Source organism: Indicator indicator, chromosome 15, assembly GCF_027791375.1.
Source record: "Indicator indicator isolate 239-I01 chromosome 15, UM_Iind_1.1, whole genome shotgun sequence".
NCBI lineage: Eukaryota > Metazoa > Chordata > Aves > Piciformes > Indicatoridae > Indicator > Indicator indicator.
The window spans coordinates 295983-315818 of record NC_072024.1 but is presented as its reverse complement, the minus strand read 5'-3'; the positions used below and the strand labels follow the sequence as shown (position 1 = coordinate 315818).

General features: G+C 50.8%; 1 protein-coding gene across 1 annotated transcript in view; it reads right to left on the bottom strand.

The window, feature by feature from the left end:
* Positions 1–3982: 3982 nt before the first annotated feature.
* The window catches only part of TMCC1 (transmembrane and coiled-coil domain family 1), a 64487-nt gene continuing 48633 nt past the window's right edge, over positions 3983–19836 (bottom strand). The window contains exons 3-5 of the mRNA XM_054387174.1: positions 13661–14595; positions 6274–6409; positions 3983–4297 (exon numbers count right to left, since the gene is read on the bottom strand). Of these exons, the coding sequence (XP_054243149.1) occupies positions 3983–4297; positions 6274–6409; positions 13661–14595 (1386 nt within the window). The remainder of the gene's footprint in view (positions 4298–6273; positions 6410–13660; positions 14596–19836) is intronic.

The following is a 19836-nucleotide window of genomic DNA, read 5'->3' as shown; positions in this document are numbered from 1 at the left end:
TCTTCCTCCTCTGCCCACACAGAGCAGTATAGCTGACTTGCCCTGGCCATGCCCAGGCAGTGCACAGCTGAGAGCAGAATGAAGTTTGATGATGTGATCTATGGAGACCTCACTCCAGTATTCAACTGTCAGGGCTCAGCTGAATTTCCATACACCCCAACCACCCCTTGCCCACATGTAAGCATCCAAACCAGGCTGCTGTTAATAGCTGAGGTCTTTATTTAAAGTTCTTTATATACAGGAAAAGTGCCACAGATGACTCTGCGACCATCAGACAAGACAAATGTAAATCTCTCTCAACAATTAGCAGCTTAAGATCTACACACTACAATGTTACGTTCACAAGTGTCATTTCTGTACTTCTCAACCCGTGCAAGTGAGTTTTTCTCTTTATTTTTTTACACTTTAAAACACACTTACAGCAAAGTCAATTCCTACAACTCTACCACCTGGCATACACAACACAGACACGCAGGGGTTTAACTCTTTAACCACATTCAGAATTCACTTAAAAACTGGCAAAGCGACCCAAATCTGGACATCCCCCCTTGCTGCCTGGCTTCCTTTGCTATGACGCTGCCTTTTTCATTAAAAAAATGCATATTTGAGAAGCTGAGACAGTGCTTGTCTGTCCCACTGCTACAGGGACAGAAGTTGGCATTTCACCTGATCAGCCTTGAACCAACTCGTGGGACTCAACCAAACCACTGCAGCAGCTGCTGTGAGCACACTGTGGTATCATTAGACTGAGTTAATGAGGCTGAGAGAAAAGAGAGCTTCAGAGAACTCAAAATGGTCATTTTTTTTTGCATTTTCTTTCTTCTTTAGACTATGAAAGCTCACAGGGAGGGGGAATAGAGAAACTTCACCTGACCCTCAGAACCTCAACAGGACCTGCTGCTTTGTGAACTACCACAGCCCATTCTTTCCTTCCCTTTTCATATGCCGAATTCATACGCTGTGCTAAACACAGCTAAGCAATTCCAGAATCGTTCCAACTCTGACAGGAAATGTTTTGGGAAACATTCTAGAGCTCAGAGATGGTCACTAAAAAGTTTACACCCATGAGAAAGGCTAATAGAAGGAACTCACACACACACTCACACCCAGGGCAGGAACTCTGCTACATGCCACCCAGAAACGCTCCACTGAGACAACAACACAGCCACAAGGAAAGGGAACTTTAAAGCTAGAATCACATCTCCAACAACAATCATTGTTAAACTATCAGAAACCACCACAGACCTTTGAAGTGAAGAGGGAGAAAAGCCCAAAACATCCTGCTAATGCAAAAGGCAAAACACATGGCAGCATTGTGAGGCTATGAGAAGTGGATGCAGCATCATACCTGCAGACAGCTTTCTGGAATGGAGGAAACTGTCAAGAGAGAAAGAGACAGACAGACAGACATGGTCCAGAACCACAGGAACATAGCCTTCACCGAACAGGTTTGAAATCCAAGTTTCTGTTAAGCCTATGCCTTCTGGCAAATGAGCAAATGGTATTCACTGAAGATGAGACTTGAGACATGCAACAGAATTAGGCTCTAAAGAAGAGGAGGGACAAACACTTCCTGCAAACACGCCGGCCCAGAGACACTGAGCATCCAGATCCATTCACTTTCAGCTCCTTCCTGACCACACAACCTACCATGAGCAATTCTAGCATGATCAAAACTGAGACACACAGAGCTGTAAAGGCCAGGACTCAGAAACAAAGGCAAGCAAGCTTTTCAGTGATGTGCCAGAGCAGAGCTCACTGCTCTTCACACCTGCTGTGGCTAACAGGAAGCCATTGTTACCCATCCAACGCCACCCAACCAGAGCAGGGTGCTGAGCAGCACAGCTTCACTGGAGCTAGGGAGGGAATGCTGATGCAGTGTTTTCTCTGCCTGCAGCCCTGCAGAAAGCATTGTCACTTTTGGCAGCTTGTGTCTGAAGTAGGAGAAGAACAGATCAGTGCAGGTGAGGACAGGGAGAGGTGTGCTGGGATCCCTGGGCAAGGGGTACCTGAGTTTGCTGCAGCTGCGTTAGGACAGACAGAACCCTTGAAGGAAGGAGGGTGGTGGGACGGCAGCAGCTCATTCCTGCTGGCGGTCACACAGCTCGAAGCTGTAAACCTTGTCTGAGAGAATTTCTCAGCACCCAGAACTTGCACTGCAGCACAAAGCCCTGGGCTGCTGTGTAAGACACGAGGTACATGCCCCATGGCTGTGACTTCAACTGCTTTAGGTCACTTGGGTAACATTTGGTTCCTAGAGGAAACCTAAGCCTGGGAAGAAGGAAAACAAAAAGATCTAACTAACAGCATAAATGTTTTGAAAGAGAATCCTGGAGACCTTTTGGATTTCATAGAGAAGCAAGTTGAGTCTTGGCTTTGTTACAGTGAAAGGGCCACCAGCTAGAAACCGGCAGAGTGAATGCAGAGTTGCTGGACACGAAGCCTGCCAGCACCCATAGGTTACCAGCACCAGCATGTTGCCAGCACTTCAAAGTGATGTTTGAAGCTGACACTTCCTTCAGAGCTTCTACAAGACATCTACACCAGGTACCTGCCCCAAGGCTGAAGAGGAGGATGCTCTCTGTGGCACACCACAGTACAGCGTTACAAGGACCTTGACATAGACACACAAATGATCTTACCAGAGCCTGACAGGAGGAAAACTTTGGTTTCACTTTTTAGGGGTCTATTTAAAAATAAAATCAGAGAGACTTCTGAGACAACCTTTCTTCTGAGTGGACTCTTGATTCAGTGTCTCCTTCAAAGAACTTGTCTTTTCCCTAGGAAGGGATGAAGAGAAATTCCTTATTCTTATCCTGAGGCCAGGAATGAGATGAGGTGCAAATGAGAATTAGAAACACACTTTCCTTCACACCTGGAGAAAAGTGCCCTGCATGACAAGAACATGTGGAGAAGACAGATGGTTTCCATGATGCTGCATCTGCAAGCTCAGGAGAACAGACCACGGCCTATGACCAGTGCTGTGTTCCAGTCAGGCTGGCACTAGAAACTTCTCTGTCCTTCTCAGAACTGGTTCAGGACAAGACGGCTCACAATTATTCACGCATTTCTTCAGTTAGAAACACTTCTTTATTTAAAAGGGAAAAAAAAGGAGAAAAAAAAGAAAAAAAGCAATGACCCTTCCATCCCCTTCCAAAAAAAACCCCAATAATAATAATTATAATAATTATAATAAAAAATCCTATTAGAAACATAAGGAAGCACTGAGAGTTGGAGTATTACACTCTTCAAGTATGCTGTTTGGATTTTACTCTGTGAATATACATATATAAAAAAACTCTAAAAGTGCGACCAAGGGCTTCTGCCTGGAGAAAAGTGTTTGAAGGACTCCTCCAAAATACTGTAGCACAGCTGTGCAGTTACTGTGTATGGCAGGAGGTCCCTGGCCAGCTGCTGGGCAAGGCTTGAAGTCCTGCAGCGTCGCTGCCAGCCCAGACGTGGAGCTGGGCAGGAGATCCACACATTGCTGCTTGGCTCTTGTGAAGGGAGGGAACCACTCTGAGTGCCTGCAGCTGGCCATGGAATGTGAGCAGACTTCACAGTAAGAGTTTAGTGTTGTGGGGTTGCTGCAGTACCATCGCTGGAGGCTGAGCACTGGCAGAGCCCTGCCCATGGTAAGCTCCCCAGGCTCTCCTCCCGCTGTCACGCCCTAGAGCAGCAGCTGAAGCCACATCTGAAGTGCCCCTTGGTGTGCTCCACATCTCTATGTTTTGTTTGTTTCTTTTGTATGCTTTAAGGAATCTTAAGATTTGCATCCAAAGAGAACCATGCTACATAAAAATTATCCAGGATTCTCATGAAAAAGAGTTCTTGAATAAAATCTAAAAAATACTATTGCAATGCCTCTGGCAGAGAAATTGTTGTTCTAATGTAAACAGATCCACTGGGCTCCCGCCACGGCCTGCCCAGGCTCTTGCCCAGTGCGCTGGCGGGCGGGTGGCACGGCCAGCTCCTGCCACCATCATCTGGGGGGGGAAAAGAAGCGTTCCAAGTAGCCGGTAAGGGCATCCCAGTGCTTCCACAGAAAGGCAATGAAAACTACCAGGAATAAAGTGCTGAACGTCCTGTTGCGAGTCTTCATCAGCGGCACCACACAGTTGGCCACGGTGGAGACGAAGACCAGGAGGACAGCCATGACAGCCAGGAGGATGTTGATGAACTTCCCCAGCAGGTTCCTGGCCGTGGCGTTCTCCAGCCCCTCCAGCTGCACCACCTGCTGCTGCTGCTGCTGCAGCTCCATCTTGGAGATGCGGGTCTGGCAGGCCTCCAGGGCTTCCTGTCAGCAAGAACACAGCGCTGGACTGCCAGCACCCCATCAGCCCACCCCAGAGGGGAACAGCCCATGGCTCCTACCCTACCAACCAGGCCAGAGAAGAGCCACACTCCTCACAGCTGACACACCTCCTGCAGGCCATGGGTCACTGCACATCTTGCAGTAGAGGAGGCTGTGCTACTTCACAGTGTGTGGCACACCACTTCCCCTCAGTCACACCAGGGAGGCTGGCAGAGAGACCGCATGCTTTGCTGGAACACACCCATCAGTGCCACCATGCACTGTCGGCTGCCTGTCCCTGCAGGTGGTGCAATGGCCACCAGACCCTGCAGGAGGAAGACACTGCCAGCTCATGGCCTATGTCCAGGAAGGAAGGGCTACCTAGAGCTGCTCACTCCAGCCCGGATTTCAGGAGACAGCCAAGGGGACAAGGGTGCTGTGTCCATTCAGCACTCTTTCTCCTCTCCCCAGAGTCCCCCATTTCCATCACTTTCCTTGCAGTGGCTTGTGCTGTCCCATAATGCAATGAGACATTTCTGCTCCTGGAAATAGAATTTTTCCATTAATCCCTCCCTTAGAGTTGCCTTCCCTGGACACTGAGGCCAGCTTTGGATACTATCAAGAAGTCTGCAGCAAGGAGCATTCTCTGTCAGACTGGTCACTGAAAGGGGAACCAAGACCCTCTGCAGCATCAGCCCATGCACTGGCTCTACGTGCAAGAAACTCCACACTTGCCCTTCTTCCCAGCACTGCTGAGGAACAGTCCCTCCTAATTTGTAAGTTTACACTAAAAGTGCTGCATCACAAAATGGAGATTAAAAAAAGCAGCTACTGAGAAACCCCAGCTTTACTTTAAGTTTTGAGTCTCACCTCTTCCTGCCCTTTTCAACTAGAGAGGAGAATAAAGCCTGAGCATGGTAACATTGTCCAGCAGGGTACCTCCTGTTTACTGTCAGAGCCATGGCACCGTTGTCCACAGACACTGATCTATTTCATCCATCCCTTAAAGGTCATTGTCACCTGTCACATTTCTGTGTCGTTGCATCACTGACCTGTGGAGGTCAGTGAAACATGAGGGCTTCTCTACAGCTGTGGTTCCTGAAAGTATGGGGCAGGACTGCTCAGGCTCCTCTAAGCAGAAGTGCCCTGGAAGGACATCACCCAGCTGGATCTCGGGTTCTAGAGCGCGCAAAAAGCACAGCCTGCTCCATCTCCCGAGGAGATCATCTGGCTGAAGCACCTCAGGGGAGGAAAGAGGCAGAACTTTGACCTACAGCTCTTTGCTCAAACTATAAATATCTGTTGTCAGCGACCACAACCGAAATGTCTGCTCAAGCCAGCACAAGTGTTCAGAACAGACTTGAGACCCCTTTCTGAATGGCCCTTTCTTCAGAAGGCTCAGCGGCTGCTCAGATCATTTCCCAGGTCTTTGGCTCTGTGGAAGGCTCTCCAACTTCACAAGCTCTGTTTCCACAGCTTTGGTCTTTTACATAGTGAATGAAACTTCTCTTCTCAGAGCAGCTCCTTATTTGGGCAAATCCAACAGGGGGAATGGTTTCCTGGCTCAGTGCAGTGGACACATGGAGCCAGTGGGGACCCCTGCTCTAAAATCAGTGACACAGACACACCCCAGGGTCCATTTACTCCTGCAAAACAGAGCTCAGGTCATGGCCCAGTAGTTCCTAGTCCCCTCTAGAACCCTCCACACAAGGGGACATAGGCTCCCACTCTGCCACAGCTTCTTGAAGAGCTCTGCTCTGGACCAGGCAGCAGCTCCTCTGCCAATGAACCTGTCTGCTGGAGCATGGCCCCACTCTGCAGGAGAAGTTCCTTGGAGACACACCCAAGGGTCAGAGGTGGAATGCAGACCCTTTCAGAACTCATCAGCATGCAGTTTGGCCCTCAGCCTGAACATTGCTGACAGAAGTGTTCTGGAGGCCAGCAGGCAGGGCTGGCACCTCCTTAGCACTGTCACCCACCTGGATGTCCCGGGCTCGCTCGTAGGACTGGTAGGCAATCTTCTCCTCCATGCTGGCCAGCTCCTGTTTCAAATTGAGGATCTCATTCTGGTGGAGCTCAGTCAGGTCATTCAGCTGCTCCTCCAATCTCTCACATCTAGCAAGGACAGAAATGGTGCAGCAGCTTTAGTGAGTGATGGGCAGCGAAAGGGCAGCAGTATGAGACCACCAGCATCAGACTGTGCTGCAAACCAGCACAGCTGCCCCACTCATCACAAAAGCACAGGACAGAAGGCAGGGCTCTCTCATTGGGAGTGAGGGAAATCCTTCCTAGCAGGTAAGGTAATGTCAACCCTGACTGCCCCAGGGTGCTTTCAGGGCCACTGCCACATAAGAGAACAGAGTGAGTTATTCTCCAAGCTCTGGTGCAAACCAAACAGTTCCCTTCCAATACCATAAGCTCCTCAGCATTTTCATCTAAACTGGGACCAGTCATGGGCTGGAAATGGCACAGCACTGAAGAGTGACCAACGCCTCAGACAGCAGGATGGTCCTGTCTGATCTCTACATCTGAGGTCACTTTGACTTCTTTTATCTCCTATGGATGATGCAAGTGAAGTAGCAAAGATCACATTATTTGTAAGGAGGGCACATGAATCATTAACCTGCAGGCTTATTTTTCAGTTTGCTCCTGGTGTGTGGACTGGGAACAGTCCTGAGGAAGAGGCCTACCCAAAAGCACGGTGTTAGGATGGCTCTGAGACAGGGGTCTGTGCCTGAGCAAGAAAGCCTCATGCTTACACCAGGGCCAGCCCCACCATGTTATCTGAGCACTCTTGAAATGCCAGGGACATTGCATTGGTACATAGCACCTTAGCTTTGGAATTTTGAGTCCAAATTTACAAGCAGCTCATGTTTCAGTACCATTTAAAGTCAGACAAGGATGTTTACTACTTCCAAAGGTAAATACACACAGAGGAGTCAGGAGCAGGAGTTGGGCACCATCACTGCCAGCCTCTTCCCTCACATTCCCTGCTTGCTTCTGACTCTAGGCAAATCACAAACAACAGCTCTGATGGCAGCTAAGGGATGGGCACAGCTGTCGTGAGGTGTTTCTGCTCTGGTTCCACTGACTCATGGCGACAGCGTGGAGGAAGCTGACCACACAGATCTTATCATCTGACCCTTGGTACCAATAACTGAGACACTTCCAAGGAATTCAACGCAAAGATTAATCCCTTGGTTTAATTTCAGTTCCATTCTGAGTCCACCTATATTTAATACACACATACACACACATGTGCATAAAAGCAATAAACAATATTTATCTAGAAAAAAATCGTTAAATTACAAGTTCTGAAGCTAAGTCCTGTTTCTGCTCTTTTCCCAAAGCTGTTTGGTGCTTCAGATGCTACATCTCAGCAGGCAAAAGTTAGCCTTCAAAAACAGTTTTGGGATGCTGTTTTTAAATAACAGGTCTGGAGAGAACTTTCCTTTACCTTCCCAGAGCAACATTGCTTTAAACTAAGAAGTCAGTCATGGCACAATGATTCCCAGCAAGGAAACACCTGTGGTCAGGCAGCACTGAGACTAAAGCCAGCTGGCAGCGGGCACAGCTCGGCCCAGCATGGTGCCACCAGAGCTGTGCAGCTGAGACAGGGCACAAGAGAACTGATTTCCCAAGGACACCCAGCTGCAAGCAAGGGAATAGCCCTGTGAAGCCTGGCTAATGAAGGAGTCCAGATAGTTAGCACTGCCATTTGTTCCCAGCCAGCTTAAAACCCCCAATTGGCCAACAACCAAGAACTCCTGAGAAAACCTGCTCCGAGTCCCACAGGCAGCGTCAATTACTTGAAACGTTCAGCTTGTGACTATCTTACAAAATTCTGCAGTGGGTTTGTTACACCAAAAGGGACTCAAGCACTTCTGGAAATGCCATGATTGTGTCTTTTAACCTCCTCCCACATAAACACCCTGCAGAAAATGGCTGTTACCAGGCAGCTTAAATCCTGTTCTCCAAAGAGGAACAATTGTATTTTAGTAACTCCAGAACTACCTCAATCTACAGGAAACATAAGGAAACTCTGCAAATCTGTATAGCTGAGAGTTTAAGCACAACATGATTAGCAGAAGGGGTGGCTCCCTTCCCCCTGCCCCGAGTTCCTTGTTCCTCACCCAGGCTGCAGCTCCCTGCTTGGCCCCAGAGCCTTTCCAGGTTGCACCCAGAGCCAGCTGTGCCTTTGGAAAGTCGCTTGTCAGGCAGGGTCTGGAATTGGGTTATTTAAAACCCCAAACCGACTGAAAAACCTCACAACCTACCCAGACCTATTTTTGAAATTACACTTCCTCCAGTCATCTCCTTCTCACTCCTTGGCCCATTATCTGCAATTTAGAAAATGCTTTTTCCTGCTGTTTTCTCCTGGAGTTCAAATTTGAAAAGCTGAGGGGGGTTCATGTGACTTCCAGGGCCTGAAGCCAGTGTTTGCCTAGGGGAGGAAGGCTCACATTTAGCTCTGAGGTACCACAGAAATAAAAGGGACAGGACACCTGCCCAGAGGGTTGAGATGATGCTCACACATTCCTCTGACAGGATGAGTGCAAGCTCTGCCTATGCAGCAGACTCAGAACTTGTCTGAACATAGCTAGGCCTCCACTGATCAAATCCCACTGGATTTCAGGTAAGGAAAAATTCCTCATGGGAGTCCATAATTATTTTTTTACTAACTAAACCACAAAATTTCTCCTTTAAATTACTGGCCTCCAGATTAACAAGAAGAGTACAGAAACTTATGCGTAACAGGCTACTGCTGGCTGTCACAAGTGTCTTGGAAATGGTCCTGCAGAAACCCCCCAGCAAACTGCCAGGTGCTCAGCTGAAGCACAGGGCATGGATACACTTCATTCAAAGAGTCATGTCAGATTTCCTACCTCTTCTGAGGGTCACTGCTTGGGAACTGATTTGAAAAAGCCTATGAAACATAGTTATGACCATCGTTTTTTTTAAAGAGTTTTAAGGCATTTAAAGTAACAGCTGAATACAGGTCTGCCAGTGTGTGTGAGGGGAGATGTGGTGAAGAAGCCATTTCATCTGCACTCAGTAGGAGCTGTGCTGAGTAAAGAAACTGACCAGGCTGATGTTAAAAGATCTCCACAGTACACTGTGAGTGGAGTTGACACCTATCTTTCAGCATCTCTCAGGATGGTCCTTTTCCAATAGCTATGTCATCCAAGATTTCAACTGATTTTTATTTGTCATCTAAACACATTTGCTACACTGAGCACACAGCTCTCAGCAGCAGAGCAGCAGCCCAAAGCACTATCTGCTTGCAGTACACCCCAGGTCTGCTACCTGGCCCACAGACAGGGGCAGAGCTGGCTCTCAAGGGAGCAGGAGTTGCTCCCAGCACCACATCACGCTGAGCTTCCAGCTCCCTACCTCCCCTGTAGAAGATGAGAGCTGTGCAGGGAGGTTTCAGTGCTTTCCTGGCTGGGTCAGCAGTCACCTGGCCCTACACGCTACTGCTGCTGCTCCCCGGTTACCCTGGGAGCTCCAGAAAGGCCTCTTCAACCCTCCTGGACCTTAAAGATTTATCCCATTTGATCTGTTTTAAAATAAGCTTTGAGAGCAGACTGACATCCAGCAACTGAGACTACAGCAAAAGCAGATCAATGAGAGCAGCAGTGCCCAGCGCTGCAGCTGGTGGATTTCTCCTGGCAGCAGCATGGAGGCCTGAGTGCCCTTTCCAAGGGTGCCAGGCTGGAACAGAAACCCAAACTCTGGGGCTGGCCATGCTCCACATTCATGAGCTCATGACTTCACTGTGCACAAACAGGTTCCTAAAGGGACAGGAGAGATGGAAACACACAATAGCAACTTGACTTCAGTCTCAAGAGCACAGCAAGTCCCTGCTCCTATCAGTAAACAACCAGCACATTCCACCCAATGAGATAAGCAGCAGCCGTCCCAGCACCCCCTCCACTGCTGCAGGGACAGCAGGGCCAAGATGCCTCCGGAACCTTCCTTCCTCCATGACTCAGCCCTGCAGGAGCCACTGCTGCTGGCACGTGCTGCTGGCAGGCAGGCAGGGTGGCACAACACGGCCCACCCTGCCAGGTGCCACTGGGCCGGTCAGCTGGGCAACCGGCAGCACCAGGGTGGGGAACTGGAGTGACCGCACCAGTAGGTCCTGCCCCATGGCCAGCTTGCAAACCAGCAGCTACACAGACTGGCAGACAGGGTCTGGAAGCTAGGAAAGGGAAGGAGCAGGCTGAGGAGGTCACAGAAAACTTGTGAAGTAAACCACAGCTGAGAAACAGAAACTGCAGGAACAGGCAAGGGAAAAGAAGCCCAGAAGCTGCAATACACAGAACAGCCGAGAAAGAGGAAATGGATGAGGAGCAGGACACAGGGCGGCAGAGCACCTGCTTTGTTCCAGCTTCCCAGGACAGCACCAACACCCAGTGCTCTCCAAAGGACAAGCCCTATGAGGAGAGGCTGAGGGAGCTGGGGTTGTTCAGGCTGGAGAAGAGGAGGCTCAGGGGTGACCTCATTGCTGTCTACAACTACCTGAAGGGAGGTTGTAGCCAGGTGGGGGTTGGGCTCTGCTCCCAGGCAACCAGCAGCAGAACGAGGGGACACAGTCTCAAGTTGAGCCAGGGAAGTTATAGACTGGATATTAGGAGGAAGTTCTTCACAGAGAGAGAGATTGCCCATCGGAACGGGCTGCCCAGGGAGGTGGTGCTGGAGTCACTATCCCTGGAGAGGTTCAAGAAAAGACTCGATGGGGCACTTCGTGCCATGGTCTAGTTGATCGGATAGGGTTGGGTGATAGGTTGGACTGGATGATCTTGGAGGTCTCGTCCAACCTGGTTGATTCTATGATTCTGTGATTTTCTAAGCTCCAACTGAACTCAATGCTTGTTTCTGAAAGCTTTCAGGAGCAATTATGAGATATTCATAGCTTTTAAAGCCAGTTACATTTAATTTTAAACTTTAGCTTCAAACCACAACCTCTGTTCCCATCTCTTCACTTTTTTCTGGAGAGAGATGGGTGACCAGTTGGAGGAACAAGCACCAGCCCTCTCCACCAATGCACAGCATCCTCCCTGCCTGTGGACACATCACACAGCCTTCCAACTCTCAGAGGGATGTTGGCTTTTATCTTCATGCTACTTTAGCTTGGAAAAGCTATCAACCAAGAATCAAGATCTGTACAGTAAGATATTAATCTCACTGTGATTACCCTGGGAGCTCTTTGTGGATCCTGTTGCCTGCTTCCTTCTGAGAGCCTGCACAGACAAGGGAACATAGTGGTTTAACTGGTCCTTTGTAGGTCACACCTTTAATGAATGCGCATCACCACTCCAGACGACAGCTCTAAATTACTATCCTTTTAAGCATTTCTAATCAAACATGGATTTTCCCAGAAGCTTTTCATTCTAGGCTGCCTTGGTTAGTGGTCAGGCTCTGGGCTCACCTCAAGGGAACTCTCAGTCAAGGCTGAGGGCCCATGGCAGGTATGACATCACACTGCACTAGCCTGAGGACCTATGTGAACCTGGTTCAAGAGTTTCAGGGAATAAGCAGCCACTTTAAGCTGACAACATCCATGGGTCACCAAAGTCTTCTACTGCAGTGTCAGGCCACTCCTTCTGCTGTACTGTGCTTGCACAAAGCCTTCCACCATGAATGGTGAAACAACAACCCACACAGCAACAAAGAGGGCCCCTCTCTGCTGGGGAGCAGAAGAACAGACTCCACATCATTTTGTGATGTGACTCCATGACAATTAGGTGCCATGAACAAAAGCTACAGTGCTGGGCAGCAGAACACTGCTGCAAAGCAGGATTAGAGAGCAGAGCTGGTCTGGCTTTATTTGTCCCAGCTCTGCACAGCACACACAAAGCTGGCTGTCACTGGGGGATCCAGCAGGCTGAGCTCTGCACTGCACACACAAAGCTGGTTGTCACTGGGGGATCCGGCAGGCTGAGCTCTGCACTGCACACACAAAGCTGGCTGTCACTGGGGGATCCAGCAGGCTGAGCTCTGCACTGCACACACAAAGCTGGCTGTCACTGGGGGATCCAGCAGGCTGAGCTCTGCACTGCACACACAAAGCTGGCTGTCACTGGGGGATCCAGCAGGCTGAGCTCTGCACTGCACACACAAAGCTGGCTGTCACTGGGGGATCCGGCAGGCTGAGCTCTGCACTGCACACACAAAGCTGGTTGTCACTGGGGGATCCGGCAGGCTGAGCTCTGCACTGCACACACAAAGCTGGTTGTCACTGGGGGATCCGGCAGGCTGAGCTCTGCACTGCACACACAAAGCTGGCTGTCACTGGGGGATCCAGCAGGCTGAGCTCTGCACTGCACACACAAAGATGGCTGTCAGTGTGCAATTCAGCAGGCTGAGCCTTTTCAAATGTTTTCCCAATCATCTGGCACCTGCCTGTCTAAAGAGCTGCAGGGCAGCTCCATGTCACACTGTGCAAACCAATGCAACAAGTGGCACAGGGCACTTCAGAGAGCCTGTTCCCACAACCTACAGCTCTGCTGAGCCTCACAGGTTGCACTTTGCAGCCTGGCCCAAAGCAAGCTTGTTACAAAAGCCTGCTGTGCTCCACCAGAATGAAAAGTTTGGGCTCTTGCGTTTGTTACTCAAGGCCCAGTTTAAGAATCCTGTTGATTTAGGCTGCAGTGTTCTGAATGACTGCAGAGCTCTTCCCTCCAGGGCCTGGGGACAAGCCCCCAGCCTGGGGAGGACTCAAAGAACTTCTTCTGGAAGCAAAGAGCACAAGAGCTCTCTCCCATCCAGCACATGGAAGGGGAAGGAAAGACATTCCTTCAGCATTTCACTATGACATTTAATTTAACTTCATAATACTGAACCCTCCACTGCAGGGCTGCATGGAGAAAGGAAGGGGATATCCGAGTTCTGGCACACAGGCAAGACCCTGACTTTTTGGAGAGCCCTAAGGAAGCTGAGTATTCTTGTCTCTGGTAGATAGGGATCTGAGTGCTGGAGGAGGCAGGGTCAGGATACTACCCGCATGTCCCCTGTCTCTTACCTTGACCCAAAACTCTGCAGGATTTTTTCAGTGCAAAGCACTGCCTGGACAATAGCAACTGAGTCAACATACTCCTGGTCTTTTGAGACACCTTTCTAAACCTCTCTGATGTTTTATCTTGAGGACAGTATGGAATAACCTCTTTCCTTGCTGTTTCTTTCTTGCATGGAAAGGGAGGTGAGCAGCAAGATAACAATATTTATAGAAGACAAAGCTGGGAGGGTGAAATCCTGAGAAGACTCAGAATTTCCCATCTTCCCAGAGCTGGGAGAAGCCCACTGAGTAGCACTACTCAAGGCTCGCAGCACTCAGCACCCTGACAAGTCAAAGGCACCCACCTGTAGCGCTCCTCCTGCAGAGTCTGCATTATCAGGGAGTAATCCCTCTGGTAGCGAACCTTGAGGTCCTCAAATGACTCTTCCAACCTCGCCTGAGTCTCTCGGATTTCTTGAATTTCATGCAGTATTGCATCAAACCCTGAGCTCTGCATATCCAGAGTGTTTGTTTTGGAGCTGGAGGCTCCCACAGGGCCTCCTGTTGTGCTGTTGGCTCCCACTGAGCCCGATGTGGCACTGGAGCAATCCTCTTCACTGCCATATTTTGGGCTCGACTGAAAGTTCTGAATAATGCCTAGAGCCTTGCCTCCTGCCCCATCTTCCTGGCCTTCTTCTAAGGAGTCTTTTAGATTAGCAATGTTGTCTGCGCTCCCAAACTTGTTCCTTATGAGAGAGGCAATCTCCCGGGGTTTGGAAACCACAGCTCCTGCTGCTGAATGTGTGGCTTGGGAGAAACTGGACAGCCCACCTTTCACACTGTCTACTACTCCCTCGCTAAAGCCAGTGACTTTTGCTCCAACATCTTTCAAGCCCTGGTGCATATCCCTGAAAACATCCTTCGTCTGCCGAGGGATCCCATTCTGTTCAATCTCTCGCAGCTTCCGATGGTAATGTTCTAGCTTCTTCTGCAGCTGCAAGATGGTCTGGGCTGACTTTTGGTTCTTCTTCTCAAACACCTGCTTTATGCGGGCAGTCTGCTGCTTGTCTGCATTGTTGGCCAGTTTCAGGTATTCTGCCACATTGTCGTCACGGGCTGTTTGTTCGATCTTGATCTGCTCGGTCAGCTTCAGGATCTTCTGCTGCAGGTGTGTGATAGCCACTTTTGTACGTTGAGGGTCAGGGGTCCCATCAACAGAGTCTGCATTGATGCTGCCATCAGTGCTTGAGGCCACTGCGCTGGATGTCTGTGCTAGGCTGCTGACTTCCAATCGCTCAATCTAGGCAAGGAGAGAGACAAGCGTAAACTTAAATAATAGAAAACTTTCTCTTACTGCTGCCAGCCAACTTGATCAGAAATTCTGCAGAAATGCATCTGTTTTCAGCTATCCAGGGCACAGGAACAACGGTCTGAGCTTCATGTGCTCTGCAGACATCTAGTAAAGGCTGAGAAGAAAGTAAACCCCTCATACTGAAACCACCTTGTAGTCTCCGACAATCAAAAATTCAAGCACAAAGCAAGACAGGGCACCCAAGTCTGGCAGGCTGAGTTCTCTGGAGATTTGGTACAAGCCCAGAAGCTCCCTCAGCCAGTGAGTAAAGAGACAGAAGGTGAGAGTGAAAGATCAAGGGCCGCAGATCAAGCCCACAGCAAACCCAGGGTACTCCCAGAGCTGATTGTAGAAAAGCAAACAAGGAACCCGAGAACCAGGGACCAGACGGTTCGCGCTCCAGAGCGACCCAAGTGTTCCTTGGAGCTCTTGACAGCCCTCCCTGTGGGGCCGCCACGGTGCACTCTGCGAGCAGGCAGACCAGCAGCGACCTGCGAAGTGCCAGTCCCGCGTCCAGCAAAGATCAGTTCCTGGCTACTGCAGCGCAGCCGGACCGCGCGGGTACCCACACACGCCGGCTGGCAGCGGGCAGCGCCGGGCGGCCCCACCCCACTCCACCCGCCGTCCAGGGCCGAGCCGCTGCGGAACCAAACACCGCCCAGCCCCGGGCCAGGGCACCCCTGCCAGCCCCGCGGTACCTTGGCCCGGCCAGACAGAAGCGCCCGCTCCCCGTGCATGGCTCCCGCCGGCCGCCCTCATGGCTCCGATAGCGCCCGCGCCGCCGCGCCCCACCTGGGCCAGCCCCGCCCCGGCCAGAGCGGCCCCACGCCAACGCAGGGCGCCCCGCGCCGGGAGGGAGGACTTCCGGGGCCCCGCGCCGGGCAGCCGCGCCCAGAACAGCCTCCGCCGGCCCGGCCGGGCAATCGCGGAGCGCGCCCGACAGCCAGTGGCTGCAGGCACCCAGGAGCTCTCGGAGTCGCAAAGGGGCTCTGGACCGAGGAGCGGCTGGGCCGCAGGATGCTGCGGGGAGCCGGGGCCCGGTGCGGTCAGCCCCCGGCAACAGGGCGAGTGAGAAGCGCCTATCCCGTAGCGGTCCGTGCCCAGCAGCTGCTGCCGGAAGGGGAGCTCCTCCTCTCGCTCCCGAAGACTCAGTCCGTTACAATCCCCACGCACACCCCCGGTCACGCCACCCCCCTTCCTCACATCACCAACAGCCGCTGCGATGACCGAGATCTGGCCGCGTTCTGAACGGTAACGTCTACAACTGAAACCTGCTGCCACCGTTTCCAGGACCAACCCCCCCTGCTTGATCGGAAACCTCGCAAACCCAGGGACGCCCTGGCCTCTGCAGAGGCAGCCAGCAGCCCGGTAAGGTGGTGGGTGCACAGGGTGTGATTTGTACTTCACGGACTGAGCTAACAGCCCCGAAGGAACGTGGCTTTCCTCCCGGTGCCCAGCAGCTTGATTTAAGCTGGGGCAGCAGCCCAGATAATTTTATTGAAACAACCACCTATCAGCTCACTCACAGTTTCTCCCCAAATACAGACACCTTCCATGTTGGTCCTGTGACCATGCACTTTACAAAACAGAAGGTGCTACCTGAGCAAGCTTTATCCCTCCCTGCTATCAACCACTGATGGAACAGAACTGGCAGTATGCCCTGTGCTGCAGAACTCAAGCCAGTGCCCAGCAATGCCAGGATAGGCCTTCCCAGCAGCTTTACATGGAGGTGCGCTGCTTGCCCTCACACTCAAACACATGGAAAACTCAACTGATATATTTCCTTGAGTTCAGTTACTGGAAACCACAGAGTATCAGTTTTCAGTGACTGCAGAAACATCACCCACTCTCCTGAGCAGGTTGAAGTCCTGAAACCCTGGGTCTCTGGCTAGATAAATGGAAAAGGAGTGCTGGCAGTTCACCCTGATCCATGGGACCAACAACATGCATGATCCAGAGAGCACACCTGTCTCCGAGATTGAGGGACATGCGTTCTGAAGCAGGAGAAACTCAGTGAGACAGCTCCTCAGAATTCCTAACTTCATGAGGAACTTTGTGGCATCACTGCTCTGATTTCTTTTTATGGTCTAGAAAGAAGCAAAAATCCTGTGTGCACTGGGCATGCCTGACCTAGAGAGCATCAACCAGCTCCCCATGGTGGGACTGCTCAGCAGCTTGGCACAGGTCAGGTCTATGTGCAGCAGCATGCAGCAACATTTCATGCTTTGCCAGTCACCACCATCCACAGAGCTGCTCAGCACCCACCTTTCCCTTCAGCGTGCTGATACAATGTGAGTTCTCTCAGCTGCCTTACAAACATTAAGCTGGCTGCTCACAAGGAACCACAGCAGCCCTGTGCAATGATGTGCACATGCTCCAGAGGAAGGGAATTCTAGTATTAATGGCAGATAGAAAAAAGGAAGATCCACAAATCTGATGCAAACTTTCTGGAGAGTAATTTGAAATATCTCTTCTCCTACTGGGCAGTGGTAAGAGTTGAGCAGGAGCAGGAGTGAGCGGTGTCCCTGACCCAAGGCACTGCTGACCACACCGGGCTGTCAGCTCTGTCCAAGCATGGATTTGCTGCCGGCTGAAATGTGCACCTGTAGAGTCACAGAACCAATAGGACTTTACCTTGCAAAGAGTTTCTATCTGCTTAATTTACTAGATAATTACTATTAATTACATTAATAGTAAGCCCCTCTCATAACCAAGTTTTGCAAGAGGAAGAAAATTGCAGAAACTTCCTCTTCTCCCTTTTTAAGACAGTGGCATCAGCCTGTCTCCCCAGGTTATCCTCCCACAGCTGTGATAGAAAATGAAGCTCACTTCAGGGTGACCAGCTGTGGGGCCAGTTCTGGAGCAACAAGGAAGGTTTCTCCAATCCAAAAGTGGATGGCTGTGCAAAGTGCTGCTCTGGAATAGAGCTGGGATAATTGGAGTGCTTTATCCATATTGACAAGGCATTAGAAAGAGAAGACTCAGCACAAAGCAGGTCCCTGGGAAATGCCAGTGACATTATTGATTGAGGATGACTGGCAATCTGTACTGAAAAGCTACTGGCAAATGAAGTCCTGCAATGGCCACTGTTTCTCTGCACACAGGATTGCAATTCAATCAGCCACTCTCCCTTGCAATGCCATTTCCCAGTGCATTGACTGCTTTGGCACTGCCCCATGAACTGAATGAAATCACATCAGGACCTTTTGCCTTTTCCTCCTTCAGATCTCACCAAATTGCTGGCACTTTCAACACTTTCCCTCCTGCAGAAGTCATTCCATGTACTTACTCTGCAGCACCCCACAAGAACCTGTGATTGTCACCTTTTGGTGCTGCTGAACAGTAAAGACAAGGTTCCTGCACAGTGCAGGAGCTGCAGGCAGTGCAGGCACTCGCAGAGCCCACAGCTCTTTTCTTACACAAGCAGGGAGCTAGCTTTAGCAAACAGCAGGCTTCAGAGTAAGCCTCCTGTAAGGAGACTGCTCAGCTCCTGCTTCCCCCTCCCTTGTCTGGAGCTTTGGAAACGTGACTGAAGGGTGTCGCAGGACTTGTAATCAAAACTTAGAGGTGAGAGAGGGGAGCTGCAAATGCTGACAGGTGGGGAGAGCAGGCCTGGAAGGCAGCTCTCAGTTCGCCGGGTGCCCAGGTTAATCCTGCTCCCAGTAACCCAGCGCTCCAGGGGCAGCAAATGCTCACTGCCAAAAAATGCAGGAACAGTTCTGTTTCCTTTTGCCCAGTGTGCTGAAGGCAGTCCAGTGACACAGGCAGACAAACCTTGGAGACTCACAGACAGTCAGAGGCTTCAGGCTTCCTGTTTGGAAACAGCCCTCATTAGCAACATTGTTACCATGTGGCCTGGACAAGCTGCATGGGCAGCAGCCTTGGCACCTCGTGCCAACACAGCCATTAGGTGGGCAGATGGGTCTCCTGCCTCAGGAACACGCAGCAGCAGAGACCTGCAGGCTGCCATGGCAGATACCAAGACAGTTCATTAGTAAACGAGCTAATTAACACCTTATGGAGAATAAAAAGTAGAGAGGAGAAACAAGAGCGTCATTTGCGTCTCCCCACACCAGCAGCATTCACCAGTGCATGTCTAACTCCTGTCTCTGCTCCACTGGACCCCACAAGACTCAGACCTGCTCACCCAGCACCCTCAGAGCACCCATCCTGCTGGACAGTACATCTCCACCCCTGAAGTGACACTGCAGGAGTACATGGGGTGACATCTCTGATCCAATCCATGTAGAAGGGTCTGACTGCTTGCGTGCACTCCCAGAACATACCCTGTGTGCAGTGGAGCTACAAACCAGTGATCAGCATAGGTACCTGCTGCTCAATCCCCTCAGGCCTCCTTACACCTCCAGCTGGACACAGAATTATTTACTTCCTTTGCATGTGAATGGGCTCCATCTCTTACCCACAGACACTGCTGGTTGGCTTTGCCAGCAACTGTTCTGAGCTGTCCCCATGACACTCCTAAATCCAAATCAAACCCAGAACTGGCTTGGGAATGCAACAAACAGATGGACAGCTCAGGGAAGCCTTGCTGTGTATTTTTCATAGTACAGCTCATTAGTTAGGTTATAACAGTGGTTTCCAAAACAGCTTTTGCCTGTGAGCAATTAACCCTCAAAACGTTGGAAGATCATCCTGGTTCTGGAGAAACAAAACACTGTGAGAAAATAAAAATTACTCAAAAACAAAACCAGGCAAAAAAAAATTCCAATCCAACCCCTTTGGCTGTCCAAGACTAGGGAAGCAGCACTGGGAACAGCAGGAGGAAGCAACTTTGTAGCTTTCTCAGAGCAGTTCCACTGGTGGGTGGTGATCACCACATCCCGGGTGTGCTGGTGTCACATCTGCCAGCACAGAGCCACGCCTGCGGGTCCCAGCATAGCCAGCACGGCCTGGGCAAGGGGGAAGAGATGGCAGATCTGCAGCAGATGACAGACAGGCCACTGGCAGCTGGCACAGAGCATGTGCTGGAGCCTGGTGGACAATGGAAGGCTCCCTTTCTCTGGTGGAGGTGCCTGACTTAGCACTGGCTCCCTCGGGGCTAAGGTGCAGACTGGCCTGGGACCTGGTCAGTGATAAGGAACCTGGAGATGCTTTTGTCCATAGGAAGTTCCCAAGCCTGGCTGCCCATGAGGCCATCCAGACACCATAGGAGGGAAAAGTGGCCTGGGC